At 45.4% G+C, this 25,926-nt stretch overlaps 1 protein-coding gene across 1 annotated transcript; it reads left to right on the top strand.

The window, feature by feature from the left end:
- The first annotated feature begins 310 nt into the window (after positions 1 to 310).
- Positions 311 to 25,740, top strand: LOC128873782 (bicaudal D-related protein homolog). The gene is made up of 5 exons (XM_054117620.1): positions 311 to 2,989; positions 18,917 to 19,249; positions 20,724 to 20,893; positions 21,634 to 21,952; positions 22,415 to 25,740. Exons 1-5 carry the CDS (start codon positions 2,750 to 2,752, stop codon positions 23,033 to 23,035), a joined length of 1,683 nt encoding a protein of 560 aa, XP_053973595.1. The 5' UTR covers positions 311 to 2,749; the 3' UTR covers positions 23,036 to 25,740.
- Positions 25,741 to 25,926: the final 186 nt, after the last annotated feature.

Here is a 25,926-nt window from a genome sequence, read left to right as displayed (position 1 = left end):
ATCGCACCTGTTGGATGTAAAATAATATATGGGACGTTCGAGAGTTTTCCTATCGAACTATATTTTATGATTAATAAATCTTCGTTAGACTAATAATAATAATAATAATAAATTAATCTATTCTAGTCTCTCGTACTTGTATATCGTTTTTGTTTGTCAAACGGAGCCAAACGGGGCAGGATCGTGCATTAAACACGATCCATAGATTTCGTGAGATCGAGTCAGGTGGCGGTTAGACCAGGTGGGTCAAATGGTGGGGAAACGCGCGGTGGTGGGTACGGGCAAGGGAGAGGTTAGTATGCCTCCAGAGGGGAAGGTCGACAGGTCGATTGTCTTGTGCATCGATACGTAGCCTCCCACGCCAAGTTTTCTCAATTTTCCCGCGTGTCCGTCTATGATTACGACTTGGAAAAAAAGATAGTGTTACGTATCGCACGATACCAGATAAATACGTGTCCTTCGACGAATGATCGAGTCAAAGGAACTCCTTTGGACGGTAATTAAATTCCTTTAACGTTTTTTTTTTTTCGCACGGCTGTATAAAGGTGTACGCGTATGGTAAACGCGTATAAGTATGCCAAGAATTGTGCGAAAGAGGCGAGGTTCGAGCGTTGACAAAATTGGGATAGCCGCACTCCATCGAATTTGGCAGCGCGAGTGAAGGTTTTTCGTTGCGGAACGAGCTCCGAGCAGAACCAATTACTTTCAGCCGGAGCCTCGGAGGTGGGAGAATCTCTACCTGGCCGAGGAGCACCAGCACACGATTCCGTAATATTTATTTTCCACTGGCGACCAGTGAGTCACTACCTGGCCGGCCACGGTACGGCGAGCTGGTCGCGTCGCGTGTCCGCGTCCCTTGTGTTCTCGCGAACAGTGTGTTCACGGCGACGCTTCGAACAAGTCGACGACTCTCGGAACAAAGGATCCACGATTCAAGTGCGATTCGAGGACCACGCTCCTCTTTGGTGCAAATGTGACAAGTGTAGCCGCGTTGCTCCGAGTTCAACGGATTCGGTGCGTCGAGTACAATGACGTCGATGTCACCTTTTGTTCACCCTCTGTGCGGCGCGGACATTACTCGCATAAATGTGTGTGGTGCACGTACGTTTTAAAATTTGTGCCAAAGCCATATCGCCGTTGATTTATAAACGACCGCGTTTGGTTTGTACTTAGCGACGATTTTCTAGGAGCATGAAAATTCACCGCTCGAGGGGTTAAAGGTAGCTGGAAACGATCGTAGCACCTGCCGTGTCGCGAAGGCTACATCGATACCCGTAGAAACGGGTCGCAAACAACCAGCAAACGTCACCGTTTCCTGACGCGTTTGTTCGTCGAGGGAATATACGATTGTGCGCGTACTTGAGCGATCGATGCAATTACGCTGCGTGGAAACGATCCCGAGGAAGTTAAACGGTTACGTTTGTACGGTATATATCGATAACCTGTAGTTCGGAGCGTGGTTACATTGTTGACTTTCTATCGGAGAAACAAGATTGCAGTTGCCGACTCGAGGATCGCGTGTAGAGAGGAAACGGAGCAGAACAACGGAATTAGTCCCGGTAACAATTTGCGGCGTTATCTGTGCGTGAACAAGAATCGATAACCGATCGACGACCAGTGCTCGTATGTCGATCGACTCGCGTTTTTCTCGCGTAATTTTCCTGCGATTTCGACGCTGCTGCTCCGAGGTGCATCGATAGTACGCGCGTGCGTGCACTGCACGTTAATTCGTGTGTCAAGTACAATTTACGGGATCGTTTGTAAGCAACACTCTCGACGGAGGATTACGTTGGCAATGTGGGATCACAGTTGATCGTTTCCGGTAGCGAGAGACTTTAACGATCGACGAAAAAACCGGTACGGACTCCCATGTCGCACGAGCTGGCTCCCGGTGTGAAAAAAAAGTGAACTTCTCGGTTTTTATTCTCGCAACGCGAAACACAATTTATCGACGGTACACGAAGGTGAACGTCGGTGACTCACACGTATAGATTATCGATCTAACTTATTCCGTTACGTTTACGAAACAGCTTTTCCAATCGCTTTAAGACGCACACTTGAAATTACCTTCGATCCAAGCTGATAGCGTTATCGGCCGTTTCCAAATAAAACGAAGAACGAGTTGTCGCGTGCGCGAGTTCGCACATCTCTGTCGCGTAATCGATACGTTTACGAGCGTATACGTCGATCGATTTCAGATTTACTTCGTGATAGAAGAATTTCGAGTCGATCGTCGAGGGAATTGCGCGGGGACAGTCGTTGACAGTGTTTTGTCGTACAAATAAATATACGTGTATACGTAACACCTTGGTTAAACAGAATTTTGGACAGTTATTCCGATAAACACATCGTATAATTCGGATTGCAGCATATTTATCTAGAAGACGAATTTGTTTATATCCGCACAACGCGCACGTGCTACTGTGTACCGTGCATCGAAACTGTTTACTTTGAAATATCATGTACAGGTGCGTGTACGTGTGTCGTCAGCTCGTATCGAAAGGGATAGCATCGATGAATCGCGATATGAATGCCGTAACAGCGAATCAACGGTGGGACAGCAGCTAGCGCGGTGTTGACTAGCGTATTGTTCACCTTACGAACGTTACAAATGGTTCTGACGTGTGACCGGTCGGCCACCTGGTCCCGCGTGTGTCGTTCTTGCAAACGACAGTAAAGGTCACGGCTTGGCCAAACACGCAACACATTCGACTGTGAATCGCGCGCGCGACAAGACGTGCGGGCCACGATGCTGCCGAAAAAGGAAGGACAACCGGAGCCTTACGCTCTGGAGGATATGATCACCGATCTTCAAGCGCGACGACACTCCCTGGACCAAGAGGACCTCGAGGATCCTGTGGAGCTTCTCAAGAAACGCGACAGGGATCTAGTGTTAGCCGCTGAACTCGGTAAAGCGCTCCTCGAGAGGAACCAGCAGTTGACCAAGCAGAGGGAGGCCCTCGTCGAGGAGTACGCGGCGAAATTAGAGGTGAGTAGTTTTAAATATTGATATAGACTCTGGGATTAATTAGGAAATGTCGAGTTCCTTTCTGGTCGTTTACTTAGGAAATGTCACACGCGATACTCGAGTGCTTGTGTACGCCACTTATCGATAAATCAATAATATTGCGTTCAACGCTTGCTTCCGCCTCGGCGACACTTGTTTTTCGTTGTTTAGCGTAGAGAACGAGATGCAGTAAATTCTTCGACGCGCTAATTTTGATCCGTCAATCGGCGTGGTATCACCAGAGATAAGTTAAACATCTGATAACACAGATAGGTCGAATGTAATTTGTTAAGGGAGGGGAGGATAAAACATCTCTTCGTCCTCGCGATAACCGTCGGATATCTACAATAATAAAAACGAGTGCGGCATGTTTGAAAACGAGCGACTCGGTTAGCCTCCCAATAAAATCGGTAGTATGCGAAAGTAATATATGGTAAACAGTCCATGGTAATGTAACGACAGCGATTCGCATTGCGCAAAGAGGAAGGTTTTATTAGATTAATCGTGAAGGCGTGGTTTGCGTATACTGTTCCCACGCGGAACGGTACTTGCGTACTATTTCATTAGACTGAAAGCGCGCATTAAGGGTCGCATTAGCCATATTAATAGCATCGAAGTCTTTTGACCGATCCACGAATAGCGTCCAGCTGCGTCTGTCACGCGGAACGTGTGAACCTGTGCGTTATCGAAAAAATTTACTCGAATAGTCTCAAGTAAGTCCAAAAGCTAAACGCACTCGTTACCGTCCGAAACGAGCGATTCGCGTTGCGTGTGTGCGGCTTCCTGTTGGAGTTTACGCGGTGTTCCCGGGGAGCGAATCGAAAACAAAAAAATGAAAGTCGACGGCGGAAAAGCACGCACGCGCAGAAGGCATTTCTCCTACGGATTTCGCTGGAATTAGGACACGGGGCACGACTCTAAATTTCCGATGCAGTTTTTACGAGCGTTGACCACCGAATCGCGATCGGGACGGCGATAAATCTCAAAAAGTGGCGTAAAATCTCGATTCGACGAATTTTGAATTTAACAGGCGGAATTTACACTCTTTTGTTTGGAACAGAAAACATATCGTATAGTGCTTTGGAATAAATGTATAATTTGTTAGCATTGTTTTCCAAGCATTTAGTTTTACTACTGTCTTACGTACAATAGCGCGTCATAGCTGATAAAATTGTCAAGGTGTTTCTTTGTTCACGAATCATATTATCACCCGCGTTTAAAACACTGTTACTTGAACATTTACATATGTACTCATATGTAATATGATAATATTTTTCTCGTATCTGTTCAAGTTTGCATTTTTGCATAGACGCCATGAGAACGTCGATCGAAGCTCTACTCTCGCGAATAACTGAAGGGGGTTTGTTCCTCGAGAGAAGGAAAAACTAATGCTGGTCTTGCTTGTAGTTTTCTGAGACAATTGCTTCTGAACTTTCCAGTCATCGTGGCTTCATTTATCATACAACCCTCGTACAAAGAATCTCAACGTCTCCCGGTCCGCGTTCCCACGTGTGTACAGCATAGTATTCGCTAGGACCACTCGTAAAGGGTCGCTTTTCAAAGGAGTCCCCGCAGAAGTGGCATCTGGACTCCAGATTCTAGAGTGTTCTTACGGCCCGTTTATTGTACACGAGAGAGCTCGGCTCGAGATACGAATTTTTACTTACTCTGGCGAGCAGAATATCGTTCATGAAATTTGTAACTCCAAAGTCTGCCACCGTACCAAGGTGTCCTACAAACCAATTCTCCGAATCCAAGTAAACACCATTGTCACGCGAAACCATCGTAATCGGAAGACAAAGGATGGAACAGTGACGGGCATGCGACCGTCTCTTTGGTCAGGGGTCAGAAGTAAGGTGACAGGCAAAACGCGGAAAGAATGAAGAAGAAGCGGGCACGCGGGCAGGCGGAGCGTGGTGCCGGGCATTGTCTTTGACGTTACGTTGCCTAAGTGACTCGCTTCCACGCTTTCGTGGCTCCCTGTCCGTCGTCGCGGATACGAGAACCCGTTGCACGCACGTCTCCAGAAAGGAGAAGATCGTTCGAAACCGACAGCAATCCGGTTTCGGGGTACGCGTGACTGGAAACAATGATGTCGCGTGGTCCGAATCGAGCCGTTCGCTTTTACGCTTTCGCAGCGTTGATTGCACCTCCGCATCGATTCCACGCAGCTTCCACTCTCGCGTCACCTTCTTCCTTTGATACAGAGGTAAATCCTTTGAAGTAGAAGACGTAGAAGACGTAGATCCTTTGAAGTAGAAGACGTAGAAGACGTAAATCCTTTGAAGTAGAAGACGTAGAAGACGTAGATCCTTTGATACAGCGTTTTTTAGTCTCCCGTGGACCTCTTTCTATCGCTGTAACTCCCGTGTAGTCGACAGGTTATCAACGTAGACGCTTTGGAATATTTGACGACTAAGGAAAAAAGATGTCTGTTATTATTTCATCGTCGCAATTAGACACTAAAACGTGGAATAGTAATTGTGTCACGAAAGAAAGGAAAGCACGCAGTAGTCGTCACGATCCTTCGGTCTCCACGGGCGGTTCTTTAACTGGTGCAACGGCGTGCATTCCGGAAACGAGCGTGTTTTCTTTCGAGCACACCTACGTGTTTGCCGCCCCGTTTCCGGATATAATTATTGCCTACGTCAGGAAGTGCCGCGAACGTACGTAGATTAACCAAACAATATATTCGATAAAGAGGCGCGATGTGTCATTTTTCAAACGTTCGGTATTACGTAAATCGAGGTGTCGCGTTGGCTGAACGTCATCATTGTTATGCGAACGATTGATTGGCTCGATAAGTGTACGTGTTTGCGTTGTTGGTTTCCTTCGTTACGCGCACGTGCGATTTACGTGAACGAATAAACCCATGAATCAACGATCTTATACTGCACTTTCGTTTGGGATGAATGAGAAAATGTTCGCTCGTCGATTCTCCATTTTTATATTCGTATTGTTCGAATTTGTCATTCATTCCCCGACGCGTTAGCGAATTTCACTTTCACGATGGGCCCTCTCTAGTTCATAATCGATGCATGATTATGCACCGACTCGTGTGAACACGCGTAAGTACGAGGCGCGTGCACGAATTGCGAACAAGGTACGCGCAACCCAAGTATACACAGGCGTACTTTTTATTGTATGCTCAGTCGGAGTGCTGCGTTTCCGGATGTTTTAATTAGACCCTGTACGCGTTACTTTTACGGATGGCGTATCCGGCGTTATTGTACGTGCATCGTATTATTAATACCGATTATATAAAGACGCTAGAAAGATCGGTCGTTTCCTTCATTCATCGAAAATTCTTTCTTCTTTAAAGTTTCAAACAGCTTGGTAACCACTTACCTAAGCAAATGTTAACGATACGTAATGAGTAGCATGGAATTGCGATGCATACTAAAAGGGGCAAGCTTGATTTCGTCAACCTTTCGACGCTTCGTCGACGTAGGGCGAAGGGGAAAGAAGTGGGTCAGAGTAGCAATGAAATCGAGCTGCTAAGTTTGCTTCTCGTTATTGTATAATTGGTCCGTCTGAAAGCGGCAACAGAATAATCACGGTACCGTGTCGGCAATAAAAAGCAGCACTTACACGGCAGGCACAGTCGAGATCTAGAAAGCAGAGATTCCATGTGCTCGTCATAGCCAGCGACCTGGGAATCTCGAGCGAACGAATTACGCGATCCGTCTGTTCGCTCCTCTCGCGAGAGCTTGTTCCACCTATTAAAAATTAAGATCACCCATTAACCCTGCGATAATGCAGTCTATCCGCGATAATTGGACGCGAAACGTTTAAGATCATCCCTGTACCCATTGGCGTACAGTTCGACGCGTCTAGAGCGCTATAAATCAGATCTTCTAATCCTAACTTCTTCGCAAAATATTTATAGGACAAATTCGAAGATACTAATTGTATTAATTAAAAGTCTTGACTTTATTGCTAAAATGTCACGAATAACGTGACGAATTTCTAGCAGTATACACTGCAGTTTTCCCGCATCTGTTTAGTCTCTAATAAACTATCGGAAGGGTTCTCTCAGACCATATCCTAAACTTTCTCTTTCGTTATTCTGCAGTGACAGATATACATATGTATACATTGTACATACTTGTACATTCTCGGTACATTTACTTCTGTAGTAGAATAAAACGATGAATTATAGGAAATATCCCAACAGACAAGATCGACTGAAATAGCGTCTCGATATCCATTCGAGTACTGGTCTTTACTAGTTTTGTTAATTATGTGCCATGAATCTCGACAAACACCGGTGATTATCGACGTTCATGTAATCAGCAGTGAAATCGAATTCTTTTGTTGTGTCTCGGAGCAATCGGAGCGAAAATAAATTTAATAGATACTCCGAGTCTATAATTTGCATTTCATCGACAGTGGAACCTACCACGAGCACCCGGCGTACACTCTCGACTGCTTTCAAAGTTTTCTTTTTAATTAAGATGGCAATAATCCTTTTCGTTGCATTTTATGAATTTGTTAAAGATACATTTACACAGTCGTCTAGGACACCGTGAGAAAGTGTTAAAAAGTCACATCGGAGTTTCTGCGCCTATGACGCGAAGCTTTCGTGGAGTCACTATTATACGCCTGTTCGTAGGAAAGTGCCTCGTGAGATCGCGGCTAGGCGATTATAAGTAGATTCAGCGTTCTACGCCTTTCCCTTTAAATATTTATTGCATTTCCTACGAGAGCTTGACTGGTTTTCCATTGTCGGCCGCGCCAGACGCGAAACAACTCGGTGCTTTTCACAATCGCATATCTCAGGTAGATTAACGCGGCTGGATGGCTGCCTCTGTTTGGATTCCCGGGGTCTCACCGAAACGCCCCTCAGGAAACTCGCCTTAACAAAGCGACCCTTCCCTTAACCAAATGGGAAATACGTGAGGACGTTTTTACGACGGTGCATTTCATATCCATTTCAACGACTTGGAAAGATTGACTTTCGTTACGGTCACCGAGTAGCTAGCACCACGAAAGTGTACCAGAATTTGTTAAAAGCATGATTTATTCGGATTCCGCTATAGCAGTGTTTCTCAAACTGGGAATTTCGATGAATTTCGGTTCGTACAATTGTTATCCAGCAAATTTGTTTCAACGATGGATAATGAAGTGTTTAGCTAGCGCAAGTATCCACGAAGCTTTAAACTACCACTGAGCCTTGTCTGTGAAACAAAGAGAATTCTTGCGAAGAGGGAAGCGAACAAACTAATAGTTCCCAGTCACGCAGGATTAATTGCACCTGCGCCAGGAGTCGTTTGGGATGTAGCGATTCAGAGGCCAGACAGTCGCGGAGCAGACCGGAAGTCCTTGAAAAAGAGAACCGTTAGACCGGAATCTTTAAGAATCGTTCTGCCCTCTTTCCTCGACTTGTCTACTCGTGAATCTCCAAACCACGGTGCAGCATGCAAACAAGCGCGGAATGCAATTAACTCCATCACACTAACCCATAAATTGTATCGCGGGAAGTCCGTACCGAGATATCTGAAAATTAGAACACCGTTGGTCCCGCGAACGGGTCGCGTTTTTAACGGAACGAGCGCCGTTCTTCAGCTCGAGTTTCCGGCGTTGTTGAGAGTGCAACGTAGCTAGCGAAAATCTTGAACAACGCCAAGGAAGCTCGAGCCAGAAGGGCCACTCGTGTTCTCAACGTCGCGTTAGGAACAGGCCGCGCTGGTTTCGAAGGATCCAACTTCGGAAACGAGCAACTCGCAGCAATTCAGCCGAAGAACCCGATAAGATTTTTAACAAAAAATCTACGTAGTTTATTCTCAGTTCACTTTTTCCTAGCGTGCAAATAACGAAAAGGAATTTTGTTTAACGTGCACAAATATGTGCACACGAGCTTTGCCACGAGCGAGATTAGATTGCACGGACTCTAACGCAAAACACGAGCCGGAAGCGATGTTCGCCGAAGACAAGTGAATCTCACGCGATCGATCGCGATTAATACCTGTCGAGGAGTTCGACACCGTTAGCCCAGGTCTTCGACAGGCGTTGCTTTTTGCTCCGTTCTTTTCTGCTCGACGGCGAGCCGATACGATCGAGCGTGTTTATACGTGCCGGATCATAAAACCGAATCATTACACCGTGCTGGAGGCGGGCGAGGGTACGCATCGAACCTGATTGTCGGGGCACAAGAACCGAGACAGTTCCCGGAGACACCCTCCGGCTAGACGGAATTAAAAGAGCGGAAAGAACGACGCTGATGGAACAAGAAGTTCACAGCGGTTTGTCACGAGACACGTTAGTTAGGCCGGTCCTGTACCGTTAGACGGATACACGGGAGTGTTTGTTTTTAATCTTGTTGCACTTCGTTCGTTATCTGTCCTCATTGTTCTCTCGAATCTCCGCCCGAGGAGTCCTCGTTGCAAACGAATGCGCGGCTACGCGAGCAATTTCCCTCCGAACGAGCGGGAGATCCAGTGAAATTGATTCGACGATGAACGTGCCGTGACGTTTTAACAAGGTCTTCGAATTTAACGTCTGTTACGGAGCCACTCGAAAGTGTGGTTTTGGAGGTGGTTGGCGTGTTAAAAATAAACATGGTACAGTTGGGCACAGCAGAACTAATTGAGGTGATTGATTTAGGAAATTAAAAAAGAACGTTCCGAAATTCAGATTTTTGAAATTTTCTTTCTTTTCATTCTTCCTGTTCAGAGTGATAGGGGGAGGATTAATGTTTGGAGTTGCTTCCTTATTGTAGCATATCCCTCAATTATTTTATACGTATGCTTATCTACTGCAAATCCATCAGGGCTCTCGGGAAGAGAATCCGTTTAAGGATTACTTACTGTTACAGTTCCATTCGTGGATAGGTCTGAATGTAGAACAATCTGATACGGTGAGCAAACACCCGTGGTCTTGGCGCTTTCACGTTTTGTTTTCGTGTTATTTCATGTTCTGGCCGTTGTGCGTGGCCGAGTACGTAAGGACGGCCATATTTGTCGAGAAGAGGGAACTGTAGGCGTCGGGCATTTGGAATATTCGTAAGATGAATAAGAAACCTGTTGACGACCTAGACAGCTTACGATCGAGCAGAAAAATTTGATCTGATTTTACGGTGGAAGGATCCGATAACGATCCAGATGTCTCGTCCCAAAAAACTCCCCTTCGAATTCTGATACAGACTAATCCTCTTTCTGGCCAAGGGAAGATGAAAATCGTCTCTTAACTGGCCCGGAAGCGGCTCGCGTGCGCATCATGCTTAATTATCGCGTCTGTCTCGGATCGCGTTTTCTTTCCACGACACGTTAATTCAATTGTCGCTCGAATCCTGCGGACATGAAAATTCCGCGAATTACGTGCCGGCGTCGCGGGTTTTTCCTTCGCTCTCATAATACTCGCACGGGCACCATGCGTGTGTTAAAATGCGCGCACTCTCACCTGTCGGTGTCGAATGACGATCTGAAACGGGAGATCCGTACGCTTGTTTCTCGAGACGCGGTTTACCGCTTAAGGGACCATTGTAAAATAAGATGGAATTTTTCTCGCCGACTTTGTCGCTCCTGTTTATCGCGCGGCCATTTCCTTGCTTCCCACGGCTTGGTTCGTTGGAGTCAGCTAACGGGGACAGGTAATCGCATTTCAACGAATTACCGATCACTGGCCGTTTATAAATCGGCGTTAATCCTAACCGGATTCCGTGAGAAATCCTAATTAATACCCATAAGATCAAGATACAATTCACGCGTTTTTATACCGTGCAATATCTTGTCATCGTCGTAATTTTTAATATTTTGTTTAGAGCTCTGGATGCTGCCTCTTATCTGTTACATTAGAAAATTTTATCTACAGACAAAGTAACAAGTATCTTTTAATATTATTTTCCAAGCCTCGAATCGAATTGAAACGAATCCATACGATTACCTGCACGCGTTACCATTTAATAGCGCGATTAAAATTGCAGTACGTTCCGCGAATGTCGTGGAAAGTTTTGCATTTGAAATCGTCGGATCACGTGTTACAGTCGCGCGAATCGACGAATTGATAAGATAAAAAACAGCGGAGAACCATCGTACAGTCGCGTCGTGGCAGCCTTGATACATTTCGAAAGGTGCAAGAACCGCAAACTCGTTACACAATATCGTTTTAATTGCCTGGTGAGTCACATAAGTTTTGTAAACAATAATAGCAGCCGCGAAGCGGCGCGGCAGCCGCCGACTGTCGCTGACGACGTTGCAACAGTCACCTTTAGTCTGCCGTAATCGGTCTCTAATCTCATTAATCGTGTACTTTCGCAGATTCTTTGGATAATCTGGCAGCCTCGTTTTCCAATTGCAACGCGATTCTACCTGCACCGATGCGATTCGTTCTGTATTCTTCCAGCGAGGCCCGATTATCAGGCACAGTTACGCTATAATAGCGTACAGTGTTGTTCAAAACTATCCAGGTATTCACCGAGCCCTGAAGTATACCTGTACCCCGGAGGTAAACTACCTCAAATTTAAATTTCGAAAATTTAACTTCTTTACATGCAGAAATTTCGAATGGATGAATGACAACTCAACTTTTTTAAATTGCAATCGTATTTTTTAAAAAAAACTAAGTGTGCCAAATACTTTTGAACACGTCTGTATACGAGCACGTGCTGGCATTTTATCAGAGTTTTGCGCAGTCTGTACGAAACCCGAAGCTAATAATACCATAACGGACGCGATTTCGAGCAGAGATTGCTGCCGTAGATTTTCTTCGGCCGAAGATGCCCGTTAATGCCTTGTTGGCATTGCTGGCTCACTTTCCTCGCGAAAAATGCTTCTCCCTTGTTAGAGTAATCGTAGATTTTCGTCGATATTTTCGACATCGTTTCTACTTTCGAATCTCAGATCCATGGGCGGTAACATCATCGGATCCGCTTGTGTCGTTTCCATTTAAACGAAATTACGCAATGAAATAGGCTATAGCGGCGGAATTTTACTGTTCGTCACAGCGAATTGAATATTCGATCGAGTTCGAGGTACCTTTCGACCCAGCCGGGGGAATCGAATTAAGCTGTCGCTTACGTAAAACGGTAACGCGATACCGAAGTTGGTAACTCCATTATTGGCTAGTTTGTGCGCGTTATTCAGCAAGAACAGCTTGGAAGACGTTTTCAGGTAGATCAGAGACACTCAACGGGGGGGCATATGGAAAGCCGCAAGTAGACCATGAAAAATGGGATCAAAATATAATAATGGTGCAATTATATTTTCTATGGACGTTGGTATTAGGTCCTTTCCGATCGCGTACTGGCTACCTTCGTATGCAAAGAATCTCGAAAGTTAGCATAAAAATGAAAATTCTTCGGCTTCGAACAGGAACGGACTAATCACAGGTTTGAAGTCCAAGCTTCTACTATGTTTCTAATAATTACCCAGGACTAGTTGATTGCCATCTTGTCCTCTTTTCTTCGGAGGAAAGAAGGTTAAGCAGAAATGAGCGGAACTTGGTGGGTTGCCAGAAATCGAACAGAGTTGCGCACACCTGGGTTAGATCGTCTAATATCGATGAAGTAATATCGTGACATTGGTCGGCCGTTTCGCAGCTGTTCAAACGTTCTCCAGTTGCGTGACGTGGAATGAAAAATAGCGTTCTTTGAAGGTATCGCGTGCTCTTTATTCGAATGTGGTTTCTTTGTGGTTAGAGGAACCCCGAGTATAAGCCGTGCAATCGCTCTTACAAGTCAAGATGATGCGATCGAATGAGACGTGCGTGCACTTTGATCCAATTAGCCGCTCTTACCCCGATGAAGAGATGTTTCGAAGGTAAGAGGCCTGTAGAAATTACACAACGCTTAACACCGAACGCCACGGGTTTCCTTTACCTTTCGTTTGCGCTAATGATCATCGACGTAGCCGACTTTGAAGCTATCCGTTCGCCGTTGTCACGCTGACGCAATAAAAATCTATGATTCACACAATTAAAATATTAGGGGTACCGAAAAGTAATCAACATTTTTTTCATTGAAAAACTTTTCCAAACCGAAGCCATTTTGATTACTTTTCGGTCGCCCTAATATATTTGATGATTCTCTATGTACCGCCATTAACTTAAAACGACGCTATGAAAGTAGGCAATTAAGTTTCAATATAAGCGCAAATTCAATTCATTCGACAACTCTTACCTTCTTATCGGTAAAATCACGTCGGGCGGTAGACGAAAAAGGTCATTTAAAAATACCAAAAAATTCTCATTTTTCCGTTGCGATAGTTGAATATAACCAGTTATACAAGCGCGCAAATGGCATAGGTGCATACACGTTGCCAAGAAATGACTGTTCCCTTACCGTGAATAATTTCAACCAGAACGAGAGAAAGGACATTTTCTCTCAAACATGCAGCGCCGAGACCCAAGCAAATATTCGATGGTAAACGAAAAATAAAGATTACAAAAATGAATTAAAAAGGAATTGATTCAGGCTTCGCTTCTTCTAGGAAATATCGGATAGTTGCAAAAAGTGTACCCCTTTCAACTTTTTTTTTTCGAGTACCTATCCTTCTGAATTGGTTTCCGCGACACGAAATAGATTGCATTCGCGTGTAATTACGTCCGCTAATGCAGTGAGATGTCTGCTTCTAATTATCGCACATATGAATCTCTGAGAACTGGCTTATGATGGACCGAGTCTGAGTTGCGCTAACATGGCGATCGCCGTTAGACTCGTCACGGGCCATTGCCACTCGATTACGAGCCAGCCTCTCCTTCTCTTTCCTGCGTTTGCTCCTTCCCCGACGAAGGTTCGCCTAGCATTATCGTTTTCTTCGGAGGGAAAGTGAACTACGCAACGGTTGTGCACCGAGAGCGTACCGCGTCACTGCAAAGTGGCATGACAATTAAATAGCAATTATAGCTAATTTCGTTCTCAGTTTCTATATCGTTCGGCACACAGCGTTACGCTTGAACGGTTTTCGGCAAAACGCGAATCATTCCGTTGGTATGTGGCGGAGTGTGACGAAAGCTTTCCAGTGTTACTTAATTTCTTAGATAAAAACGCGAAAATAACTGTAAAATTCTTGGAGAAATACCTGAAAGAGATTTATGTAACAGATTATATACTCTTTTTTCCCCTGCGATTACTATTGCTTTGAAATTCAGAAGAATATCCAAGTTGTACTTGCATCGAATAAGGAACAACACAGACTTCGCGACCACACGTCCGATAAATAATTAACAGTTTCGCGACTATGATACACGTTTCTTAGGAGAACGAAGTACTGTCTTGTGAAGTCAGCTTTATTTACGGAAGCTGTTCAAACCGTCGATTATTCATTTCGAGACAAGCTTTACCAAGTTTGCACATCATTTTTGTGCTAGCACGTCACAATATTACGACACGTCTATTTTTAAACGGTGTATCACTTGTTGATATTCTAATTTCACAAGACATCGAATTGCACAGTCTCTTAGATTGGACGCGGTAAGAAAACGCGGATCGTCGTTCCATTTTCGCAATGGAAACCACCGGAAGTCGTAAAATCTACAGTTAAACGTAACAGAAACTCGATGAAAAAGAAGAAATAGAGGCGTACGGTTCACCGGTCTAACGTTCAGCTTTGGAGTTCAAGATTTCCTAACGCATAGCTGGATAATTTGGTCTTGCGTTGGCGAACGAAGAAAGATAGATTCCAGGGCAGAGTGGCTGGCCACGTGGTCGCGTTGAAGCATGATAAATCGAAGATCCGCGCCCATTCGTACCAGCCGCTGTTTACTCTGCTTCCTAGTTTCGGTTATTTCCCTTTCTATCGGGCGCATGTCTGTTTCTTCGAGCAGAAAGCGACAGGAGCTCAGCCATTAAATTAGAAGTCCGATAAAGTGTGCCGGAAGATGGATTGCTGGTTTGTCGTGCAATTAGAATAATCTTCATGTCGAGGATGGTTTCCTTTTCGAAACCTTATTATTTAGCATCTTGTCCTCGTTAAGTTTCCCGTTTGCGACTGAAACAGCGAGACGAATCTCTGCGATAATTCTAGGAAACTGGTGACGGCTACATGTTTTAGTGAATTCCTTTAAAGAATATGTAATTTCGTCTTCGTGCGTACAATCGCGTTGACATAATTCAGCCAAGACTTTTTGAGTAATAGCTAACCTGTCGACTTTGGAGCACGTGCTCATTCGTTGTAAAATTTCCCTTTTATCGGAGTGTAGCTAAATTCTCTCGTTTCCTACAGCCATAGTACGTGTAATAATGTTCACCTCTCCTGGCAATTGATTTTAATTTTAACGAGATCGTTTCGTCATCGTGCAATAATGACATCATTGGAATCGATGTTGAAAGCCATCCTATAGATCAATCGAGAATCGAATATCGAATAAGATTCGTGACTCACGGATAGTCGGACCTTGCCGCGCGCACACTTTTGCGGCAATGGGTACTTAGCTGCAATTATCGGCATCGATAGTCTCGTCGATGCGTACGTAGTCGATAATTGAACGAACGGATTAACTGGAGGTAACAGATGCTCAAGTTTGCAGAGAGGATGAGTGCCTGTAACGGTTGCGAATTTATGATTCATTCTTGGCAATATTAATAACGACAGATAACGACGGAGGCTTAGACAGCGTTTTTATCGATTTCGTTGTTATTCGCGCATGATCGCGTATATCGTTTTCCACGGAGGGGGGAAAAGTATGGAGAGGCAATTTCCACGATTTTTCCACGCAACTGAGTAAATGTTTTGCGATAGGCGTGGCATTCAATTCCTTTGGAAAGGATAGGAAAATCAGGGTATAATGATATTAGGTATTATGTTAATTTCGTTTCATTACACTCGTCAGGAAAACGAAAGCATGCGTTATACCATACGCTGGAGTAAAAGGTAACGAGTTGTAAAATGTATTAGAAGAAAGTGGAATCATCGAGGTACTTCTTCGCAAGTAACTTCAATGAAATTGCATAAGACTGTAGAATGATGTTAGAAATTGGCACGGATCGTATCTTTTTTCCAAGCGTGCGTAAAGAAAATTGGTAGATTGGTAGATCCAATATAATATTATTCTGAAGCGTAACGATGCGATTGTGCCACGCAATTATGCTTTCTTTTCGAATGAAAATGGGGAAAACGGAGTGCCTCGTAAACCATTCGATAACATTATCTTACGCTCTCCTCGAATAAGGATTGCGCGGAGGATCGTTGATTGCATAAAATAGGCGCAGTTCCTTTTCAAGAAGGAAAGCAGATTTTACGTAAAGATAATCTTCGTTCAGCCATTTTTCTGCCATTACTTATAAAGTAGTTTCGTTTCAGTTTGGACGTTGATATATTAACAGGATATGTATCAACAACGGTGCACAGTTCCAGATAGTCTATTCGATACAATTCTAAAAATGCTAGTTTTTCTGTAGCCAGGGGAGATTGCTCCCTCGGTTGTTAGGAGATGCGAAAAATAGAATGCCCACGCGTGTTTGGGCGAGACCCACCGTTGGAAAAGGGAACGAGCAGCGTTTCCTGGTGCGTTCCGACGTGGTGTAATGTTCGTAGCATCATCGACGGTAAAATCGTAGCAATCGGGGCAACAGTCGAGCCGGGGAACGGAATGGAGATCCGTGAGTCACGGATCTCCTCTGGTCGCCTCGAGCTGTGTTGCCTTATTGAAAAGCGTGCCTCGTGTTCCTTGTTTCCTGCAGCGGGTACCACACGTCTCTCGTTTGAACCTTTTCAGCCTCTGTCCACAATCCTATGTGTACCCTGCTCGTTTGCGTACACCTATCCGTGTATCCCTTTTACTACACCCGTTATCGTTTTCTCGCGCGTTTTTCGTTTCTCGCACCCTTGCCCATTCAGCAAGCGACTCCTTTCAATTCGGTCTCTCGAGACAGCGTGCGTCGTAACGCGCACAAAGAACGGTCGGTTGCTTAAAAAATATCGTAGATGCAATTGATGTTGCAGAAGGTTGGGTTCTTGGAACGGATCAGCCGGTCTGTGCGTAATCGTCTGGGTACCTTCTCGTTTTAGAAGCTCCGCTGTTTATTCTGTTCGTCGTTAACATTCATTCGTTGCATCGAGGGAGCAGTCGCGGCAATTATGCCATCTTTTCGATTCGAAACCACGATGACTAATGCTGTTTCACAACGATCACCGTTCCGAATAAGAATTGAGGATACAGACTCTGCTCATTTCGATGGCCAAGTAAATGAAATTATTTTCTTCTGATTCTTCTGTTACGTTCCCGAGGTACCCCCATTGACCTTCGGCGAACTTTGGGGGATCGGCGAACTATAAGCCTTCGGCTTCGTTAGCGATCGGTCGATGAGTAACCACGGGAGACCAAGGCCGTACCTTCTAGCTCGATAAACTCCGCACCTAACAGCGCGATTGTTTGTTTGTGTGCACACCCGCAGTACACGGTTCTCCTTTCCTTTCGCGCATACATCAGAATTCTTACCGTAGAATCGTGCTCAAGATTGTGCCAATCGCATGAAAATTGGAGCGTTTTTCTAGATCTCGAGAGACCCTTTGTTTCGCGTTCTCCGGCTGAATCAGTCATAGTCACGTGGGACGATCGATCGCTCGGATCCCCCGCCTCTCGAACTCAATGAACGATTGCCAGGAATGCATCGTTCCGGGAATGATAACGCGAATTACGTTTTACGAACGTGAAGTAACAACTGCATTCGTAACCGATAGTTACGTCTTTACAGTCTTTAATGCTCTTTCTCTTCCTTAATTAAAACGCGGCGACGATGATGTTACGTGATTATGCAGCGGAAATTTGAAATCCTCGCACATTATGATAAGCTTATGCGTTTTACATTTACAAAGAATTTTAAGTACGGATTACCATCGGCCTCATAGCTTATATAATGAAAAATTTGCTCAGGTATGACTCTCGATCCCGAAGAAAAGCGGAATTCGTTCGAATTTCAAGTATGTCGGGTGTGGACCTAGAAAGAAGGTCAATTTCTCGTAGCCAGGAGCAGGATCTGTATCTCTGCTCAACCTTTTCAGCCTGCGCGGTGACGAAAGCAGCTCCGAGCTTTTGTTTCCATCCGGCACCGTTACGAAACATCCAAACATTGTCCTTTCACCTGATTCTCGTGGGTTTCGACCCCGTCAGCCATAAATTCTCCAAGTAGGAGAGTGTCCCACGTGAGTCACTGGACGCTTCTTAAAATTCATCGAACGGCGTCGCGTCGGTGAAACCGGTTGGGAATTTCGAGAAAGGGTATCCACGGTATCCACTTTTTATGTTTTCGATATTTCGTTCAGGGACGTTTGCGGTAGCCACCGTAAAGCCGTCATGTTTTGAGGTCAAAAGTAGTCGAGCGATTCCAGCGGTAAGTCTACAAACGGTGTTGAGGTTTACCACCACTGAAAACTGTTTATTTCTGGATTAGCGTTTTTGTGCTCGGATCGTCTACTCGAGCTCCAGGTAAGTTTGCTTGTTCAGGACAGAAACTGAAGTTATTCGCGCGTAAAAATATTTGTCTTCCCCGAGGAGAATCGGAGCAACGAAATCGAAATTGTTTGGATAGACTCTATGCTTGCGAGAAGTATGAATGACTTCAAGCTTTGTCTCGATGCATGCATGATTGATGTGCTGACTGTCGAGTCGACGTATAAATGAATAAATTAACGCACGATACGCTAGGACGAGTCAAGGTTGATGCCAAATATAGGCAAAGGAGTATAGGTGGAATACCTCTCTATCGACTGCAGTGTCCGAACTTTTAAGAACCTAAATCGTTAAAGTCTATTAAGCGAGAGTTAACGACCTGATTGTGACAAAGAGAATTTAGTGTATAATTTACATCGTAATTTTGATCGGCTAGTCGACAGACCGAAAGCTGTTCATCTTTCGTTCGCTAGTGGAAACTTTTATCTAGATGAGAATTTTGTTTGCACGCTCAGTGGCTAGCAAATTGGCTTCCATCGATTTCTTAATGGTCTTAACGTTCGTTTCTGTTTGTTGCGACAGAGTCTAGAACAAGAGAGGCACCTACTGCGAAGAAGGCTGGAGGAAGTCAAGGGCGACAGCGAGGCGAAAACTTTGGAGCTCCAGGCAGACGTGGAGACGCTTAGGCGTCAGCTGGAGGAGCAGAATGAACGTGCGAGACGAGCGGAACGGGATCAAGCGACTCTCGTTACAGAGCTTACCGCTCAAAACTCGAGGTTCGCCGATCAGCTGAGGGAAGCAGCCAAACAGGAAGAACAGTTGCTCATCGAGGTCAAGGTGCTCAGGGAAAAGTGTGCCCTTCGAAGTACCACGCTCCAGGATCACGTCAGCAGCTTGGAGGTTCTCAGGGACGAGGTAAATTAACAGTTTCCGACTATAATAATGTTTAACGCTCTTTCAACGCGAATCTTGATTACTCGAGCTCGCAGCTTTTTCCTATCTCTCGGTTGTCGCTGGTAGCGTGCGGGTACCTGCAAATTTTCAGTCACGTAGGATATTCTAGCGTTCTTCGCAGTCCTCGAAATCTCACGGTATAAACCAAACAGTGGCCTTGGAATAGTGCTGTCATTGTTATAAAAGAAAACACCGTGTTTGCATACCTATCCGCAAATTAGTAAATGAAAGAAGTAAAGGTGTGTACGTCGAAGCATTGTCTAGAGAAGCATCGTTTCTCTCGTTCCGATTGTAGATCATTCGACTAATTATTCTTGGGAATCGCGTTTACCGTTGTATCGCGGATAACGTTGGGAAGAATTGAATAATTTATGGTCTCAACCGTATCAATGATTCCGCCTTTAACGAAGTACCGAGGAAACCTGACCGTGAGAAGTTCAGCCGGAGCGTGGAGAGCGAACACAATCGTGACCCTCGGCGATCGACTTCGACTGGCCGTCCTTCGCTTCTTACGCCCTTTGTTCTCTCCTTACAAGAGACGACGCGCTCTCGAATTTCAGGAAATGCTCTTCGCGCATGAATTAAGTGCGTGCAATGCACGTTACGCCGTCTGCTCGTCACGTCAATGTTATCGATTGTGCCACGGAACGATGCAAACGGTAACTCGAGCGTCTCCGCGAGGCCAAAAGGTTAATAGTCAACCTTTTAAGGACTAGGTCGCAGTAGTGCAGACCGTGTCTGGGCGGACGGAAGTGGGGTGAGGATAGACGGTACAGTGACTGACTTTAGGGAAAACGGAAACGAAGATAGGAATCGAGGGATGTGCATCGATAAGGAGGCAGCAGCATTTTTTCTAATTTTTGGGAAATTAAAAGAAACGTTTCAAAATTCAGATTTTTTAAATTTTCATTCTTTTTCTCTTCTTATTGCAGCATACCCCTGAATTTTTGTATTACTCATAAACAACGACGAAGAAGAGTCCTGTTATGTCACCCAGTATCTGTTACCGTTTGGTGGCTACTTCGCGCGATATATCGAGGAAACAAAGAGGTACCAGTGTTGGTCGTATCGGTGTGCTAAATATTCATAATAACAGTACGGAGATAAAAGCATACTGTAAGAGTTAGAAATAATATTTCTACATTTCCCAAGCAGACCTTTACATATTTGTATAATATGGCGGCAATCGTACCAGCACTCCAAATAATGGAGTGCTGAGATAGCGTCTTTTGACACGCTTGCAAGTCATCTCGATAGAATCGCGACAAATAAATCCGATAGCGGTCGGAAAGTTAACAAACACGCACGGGTCGCTATTTTTCGCGTGTTATCCAATTGGAGTCGTCTTCGGTTCTTAAGCTGATTGATAGAGGCCAAACAAAGTCGCATCGAATAAAATGCGAACGCGGTAACAACGGTCTTCTTGTTGTTCCAGGTTCAGCTGGTGTCCGCGCAACGAGCAGAATTAGAGAGGAGGTCCTTGGAGTTGCGGGAGGAGAGGGCGAGGGCGATGGCGGCACTCGAAGATGCCGAGGAGAGAGCAGCGGCCTTGGAGCGGCTCGGTCACGAGGCGGAACTCCGGGCGAAACTGGCCGAACGGGAGAGGTGAGTTCACGCGATTCAATGCCTGCTCGCTTAATATTTTCAGATAACCCACCGTCGATTCGCGATAACTCGCCAAACGCCCATACGAGACTCTTCCATCCCGCACGGGACAAGGATTGGTTCCTTTTCTTGTCGTAACCGACAGTCGCCATTAATGACCACTCGAGACTATGTAAAAGTTACAGATTTCAGCTACTACGTTAAGTCTTAAAGAGTTAATACATTGCCGATCTAACGAGAAATACATGGTCCAAAGTAATCAACTCTCGCCCATACGGGACACTCTCTTGGCAAGATCGAGCCAAACGTGGTTCAACCTCGGCGGTCACGAGAACTTACGATGTCGATCACTGTGCCCACGCGCGGAAAGTCGATCTGGCGCAAGGCGATCGAGGAGAACCGAGAAACGGAATGGATTTCCAGTCGCGTGGCATTCAGCCGCGATCGGCTACTCTAGCGAGCCCAGTAATCGCGCCCCGCCTGTTTGCTTTAGTCCAAAGAATGATCGTGTTCTAAATTCGGTAGCCAATGCGTTGCGCAAACGTCTGTTATTCGTTGATCAAACTATCCGCGCTGGATGTCTTGCCCTATCGTTGCTATTTTTTCTCTCTATCTGTTCTTTGTAAAGGTACGTGTCTACGAGTTCAACCCCGTTTACCAGGGGGTCAAACCAAGCCATCGTTTTACTAATTTCATCGGATCATTTATCTTGACGTACTTAAATTCGTTTCGATTCGCAGGGACGAGCTAACGGCGACGTTGGCGGTCATCGAGGAAGGAAGAAGAGGTAGATCGAACTCGATACAAAAACCCCCGAGGTCCCTGCTGGTCGAGATGGAATGCGAGGAAAACGGAAGCTCGCTGGGGGAGCAGGACGACCTACGCTCCGAGGTGGCCAGGGCGATGAAGCGTTTGAAGGAGCTGTGCGTTCATCTGAGACGAGGGGAAGACGACTCGGGGCTGCAGAGCGACTGCGACGAGTCCATGCTCGTGATCGTGAACAACACCGCGGATGCAGAGGAGGTGACCACCAACGGGCAGGAGACCCTCCCGAGCTCGGTAAGGGTCTCGCGTAACTCGCCGCTTTTGTTCACCGATTTCCGGTTTCCGATGATCCTAGACGCGCACCGGGCCACTCGAGCGCCCACCAGATCGCGACGAACGTGGTCGGGCTACCGATCGGTGCCAAGAGATCGTAGATTGCGAATCGAGCGTGACTGGTTTTTTTTCGAGCCACCGTCTACCGTTGCGCTTTGCTGCAGGATGTTTGGCGACCGGTTTCGGCGTGAAAAGAATCGTAGCACCTTGCCCAGCGTCAAAGCTGTTGGTTTCGGTCGACTAACGAATATCGATGCACGTGGAATGTCCTTTCTCCAAAGTTCGTACGATGCAGTCTGGAGAGTCATAAAATTGCTTTCGATAAACCACGTTGTACATTGCTTGATAACAATAAGAACAGAGTCGACGAACCTCCGAGCGATTTGTAGCGTTTTAACAAATTCTTTAATCTGTTCTTTACAGGCAAACTGTCCTGGTGCTTTGCTGGATCTCGTAGAGGACGTCTATAATTTAGCCATGTCCGGAAGGGGAGCTCCTGGGGAATTAGGTCTAGCGGTGGAGCTCCACAGGGTACGCGAGGAGCTGGAACAAGCTAAGGAACAACAGAAGCAGACTCAGGAAGAGCTGAAGAGACGCGGAGAGCTTCTGCTCGACACGACGAGCAAGCTGAGCGTGTGCGAGGCCGAGTTGCGCGGCGTGAAAGAGGAACGTGACAGAGCTCGCGGCGACATGGAGCACTCGCAGCTGACCAAGGACGAGGTCCTGGCCCAGGCTTATAAAGTCAGGGATCAAGCGGTGGCTAGAAAGAACAGGGCCGAGGTGGAGCTAGCTAGGACGAGGATAGACGTTCTCCAGGCTAACAGCCAACTGATGGAAGCCATCCAGCAAAAGGTCGAGCTTAGTCAGCAGCTCGAGCAGTGGCAGATGGACATGCAGTCCCTCTTGGACGAACACGTGCGAAGCAAGCTAACGCCCCTCGCGAACGCCATCAGCACCTTAAACCCCGACAACGGGGAAATCGTTCCTCCGGCGAGGAAGAAGCGGAGCAGTAGCGCGTCGAAGAAGATGTTCGGTTTCTTTTGACGAAAATGAATGTCCTCGTGGCGCGAAACGAAATGAAATGGACACCGGTGCACGGTGAGAGACGAAGACTGGCGCTCGAAGGACCTAGGTTTCTTCCTGCGTCTACGTCGCGACGTCGACGTAATTAGGGACCATTTGACCTCGCGGTTGCGTTCAGGGACCGCCGAGTCGAATTCGAGGAGTCGCGACATTTTCAAAGATGCGCGATATTTTCGGGGGCACCTCGATCAAATTGTCGACGGTAGATTTTTGGTGTTTCAATCGCGTGGAGAGTCGCGGAGTGTGCAGTCCATTCCGACGTGCTGGGGTCTGAAGCGAGGAAGGAGATTTCTTCTCTAATGCGAGACGAATGCGTCTAGGAAGGAAAGCGAAGAGTAAATCGGTCAGCTCGAGCCTTCGAAGCGGTTGCTTATAGCGAAACGTACCTAAACGCTTGTTTTCCCTTCGCGCTGATGTTTGAAGAGCGACTGGTCATTCCGGTAATCGCGGTACGGGCTCGTTACCTTTGCAAGAACGATCTCTAAGTAGCGTCAACTCGTAAAGATCTCTTCTGGTTCGCGGGTTCAAACTTGCTATTATCGCGAGTGATGCGTTTGAGAGAAACTGACGGACATGCCGATTGTTTTTCTGTTATCTGGCGAGATTCGAGGCGGCCCGAAGGAAGTCGTGGGGCTGCAAATCCAACGCCGTTTGTGATAGACCCGTGTCTTACGTTAGGTTTACGAGAAAGTGAAATTTTGTTATCGTTGATTGTGATATGGATATTTTATGACTGTTACGGTGAATTCAACGGTCGCATTTATGACGTTACGGCGCTATTGCCCGTCGCCGATGAACAGAAACTCGATTAGAAAAAAAGAATCGATCACATCGATTAAGCATGCACGAGAGAATGCTTTTGTTTTCGCGTTCTTGTATTTTTCGAATCTAAACGCGTAGGATCACTTCGGCGGTAGTCGAACGAATTAGTTACTTCCAAATTTTAGTCATGGATTTATCGTTTATTTATGTGTTATTTATTTTGTAAAAAAATCCGTACAAGGTTACTCTCGTGAACTGTTAATAATCATATTAATTTTTATTTTTTCATACTTTGCTATTAGCTTTTATGTTAACGAGAAATTTTAAGAAAATTATCAGTTGGATGTCGGTGGACTACCGACGAAGCGATCCTAATAGCTACTGGAGTCTTTGAAACGTAACTACTAACATCCGTCCATCCGTTCAAGCGGACCAGAAAACTGTTGCGCCGATGAGAGTTGTAAAAAGATGAAAACGTTACGGCTGGCGGTGAAAGTTGATCGATTCAGCCGCGACCCTACGCCCTTTTACACGCCAGTGCAATAACGCTAGAGAAAATGTTATGCGCGGGTCGCGGTTGCCGACCGCGACGATATTTCGCTCGGCGTTCAATTTTCATTCCAGTCCGAAACGGTTAGCTTTAATTAACGATCGCTGTGTTAAGTAATACCAGAGCGGTTGCACGCGGATCGGTAACGCGCGCACGTAGCGTCTTTTGTACATTAGTAGCTGTATGATTCCCGAGCTGAGCAATTGTGACAACATAGGTATTTATTTAATAAAAAGTCTGTTTTATGAAGGAAACACCTGATCCGATGTTCAAGAAGTTTGGGACTTGAATAAAAACGAGCTTGAAAAGAAACAAATAGGCATTTATTCACAAGAGGCAGGTGTAGTTACAGTAGTTTCATTCTGTCGCTTTTATATATATATATATTAAATATTATATATATATATATATTTAATATATAATATGAAATATAATTTAATATATATATATATAATAGTATCTCACGTCCGTTATAATTATCGATCGGTCCAACTACGCAATATAAATGGGCATGAACAATGGGGGAGGGGGCGGGTGCATACAAAGTGTTTGTTTGTCCTTTCGTACATTCTAAAAACGACAGGTCCGCGACGTCCTTACGAAACGCCACGCTAGGATTATACATTTCTCCTCGCTCGTTAGAATTTGTTTCTCGTCTCGTGGGTACGCGCAGCAAGATTCTATCCCGAAGGGGCCACAGGGCTGGGCAAATGTCATTCGAACAATAAACGCGACGAAAATTGAGGTTCATCTTTTACTCGTAATTAGAAATTTTTATCTAGATTAGTACAATCTGGATACGAATTTCGAATAACGAGTAAGAGATAAACAGTTTTCTATTCGTTTTCGTTCGAATAGAAATCGAAACTTCAAAGATAGAATGAGAATTATATATATATATATTGTATTGTTTCTTTTTCTGCCCATCTCTGAAAGGAGAACGAAAAAGATTCTCCGTTTCCGAATAGAATCCAGTTGACTTCCTCCCAGCAACGACGTTCCGATATTCATGACGTCGACTAAAAATCGAACGTTTATCGTTCCCCATACATTTTACAGTCGTCGATCGCGCGACTCATTGAAGGCGATCGTCACGCGAGCATTGTTTCCTCTCCTTCTCCTTTCTTTTTTTATATCCTCGTTAATCGGTGTAGTCGACGGTAACAATATTTATTTAGAATATTTTATATTAATACGCGACAAGACGACACGACAGCGACTTGTTCCATTTGTTTCCCTCGTTCGTTCTCCGTCTCGTCGACGCGACACTGATCGCGACAACAATAGAATTAACAATGATGAATGCGTGAGATCGGTGATGATCCGGTTTCGATGACGATTAATTGTGACGAGGTACGCGAAAAGTTTTATTTTCCACTTCTCGATTCATAGAAACGATCGAGTCGAGTATTATTTAATTGCCATAAGGTATAGAGAGGTACGTTATTCCTTTTTTTTTTTTTTTTGAAGATAGAGTGATAGAGACAGAGCGAGAGAGAGAGAGAGAGAGAGAGAGAGAGAGAGAGAGAGAGAGAGAGAG

The sequence above is a fragment of the Hylaeus volcanicus genome, chromosome 3 (genome assembly GCF_026283585.1).
Source record: "Hylaeus volcanicus isolate JK05 chromosome 3, UHH_iyHylVolc1.0_haploid, whole genome shotgun sequence".
Lineage (NCBI taxonomy): Eukaryota > Metazoa > Arthropoda > Insecta > Hymenoptera > Colletidae > Hylaeus > Hylaeus volcanicus.
The sequence above is the reverse complement of the archived record's forward strand: the minus strand, read 5'-3'. Positions and strand labels throughout refer to the sequence as shown.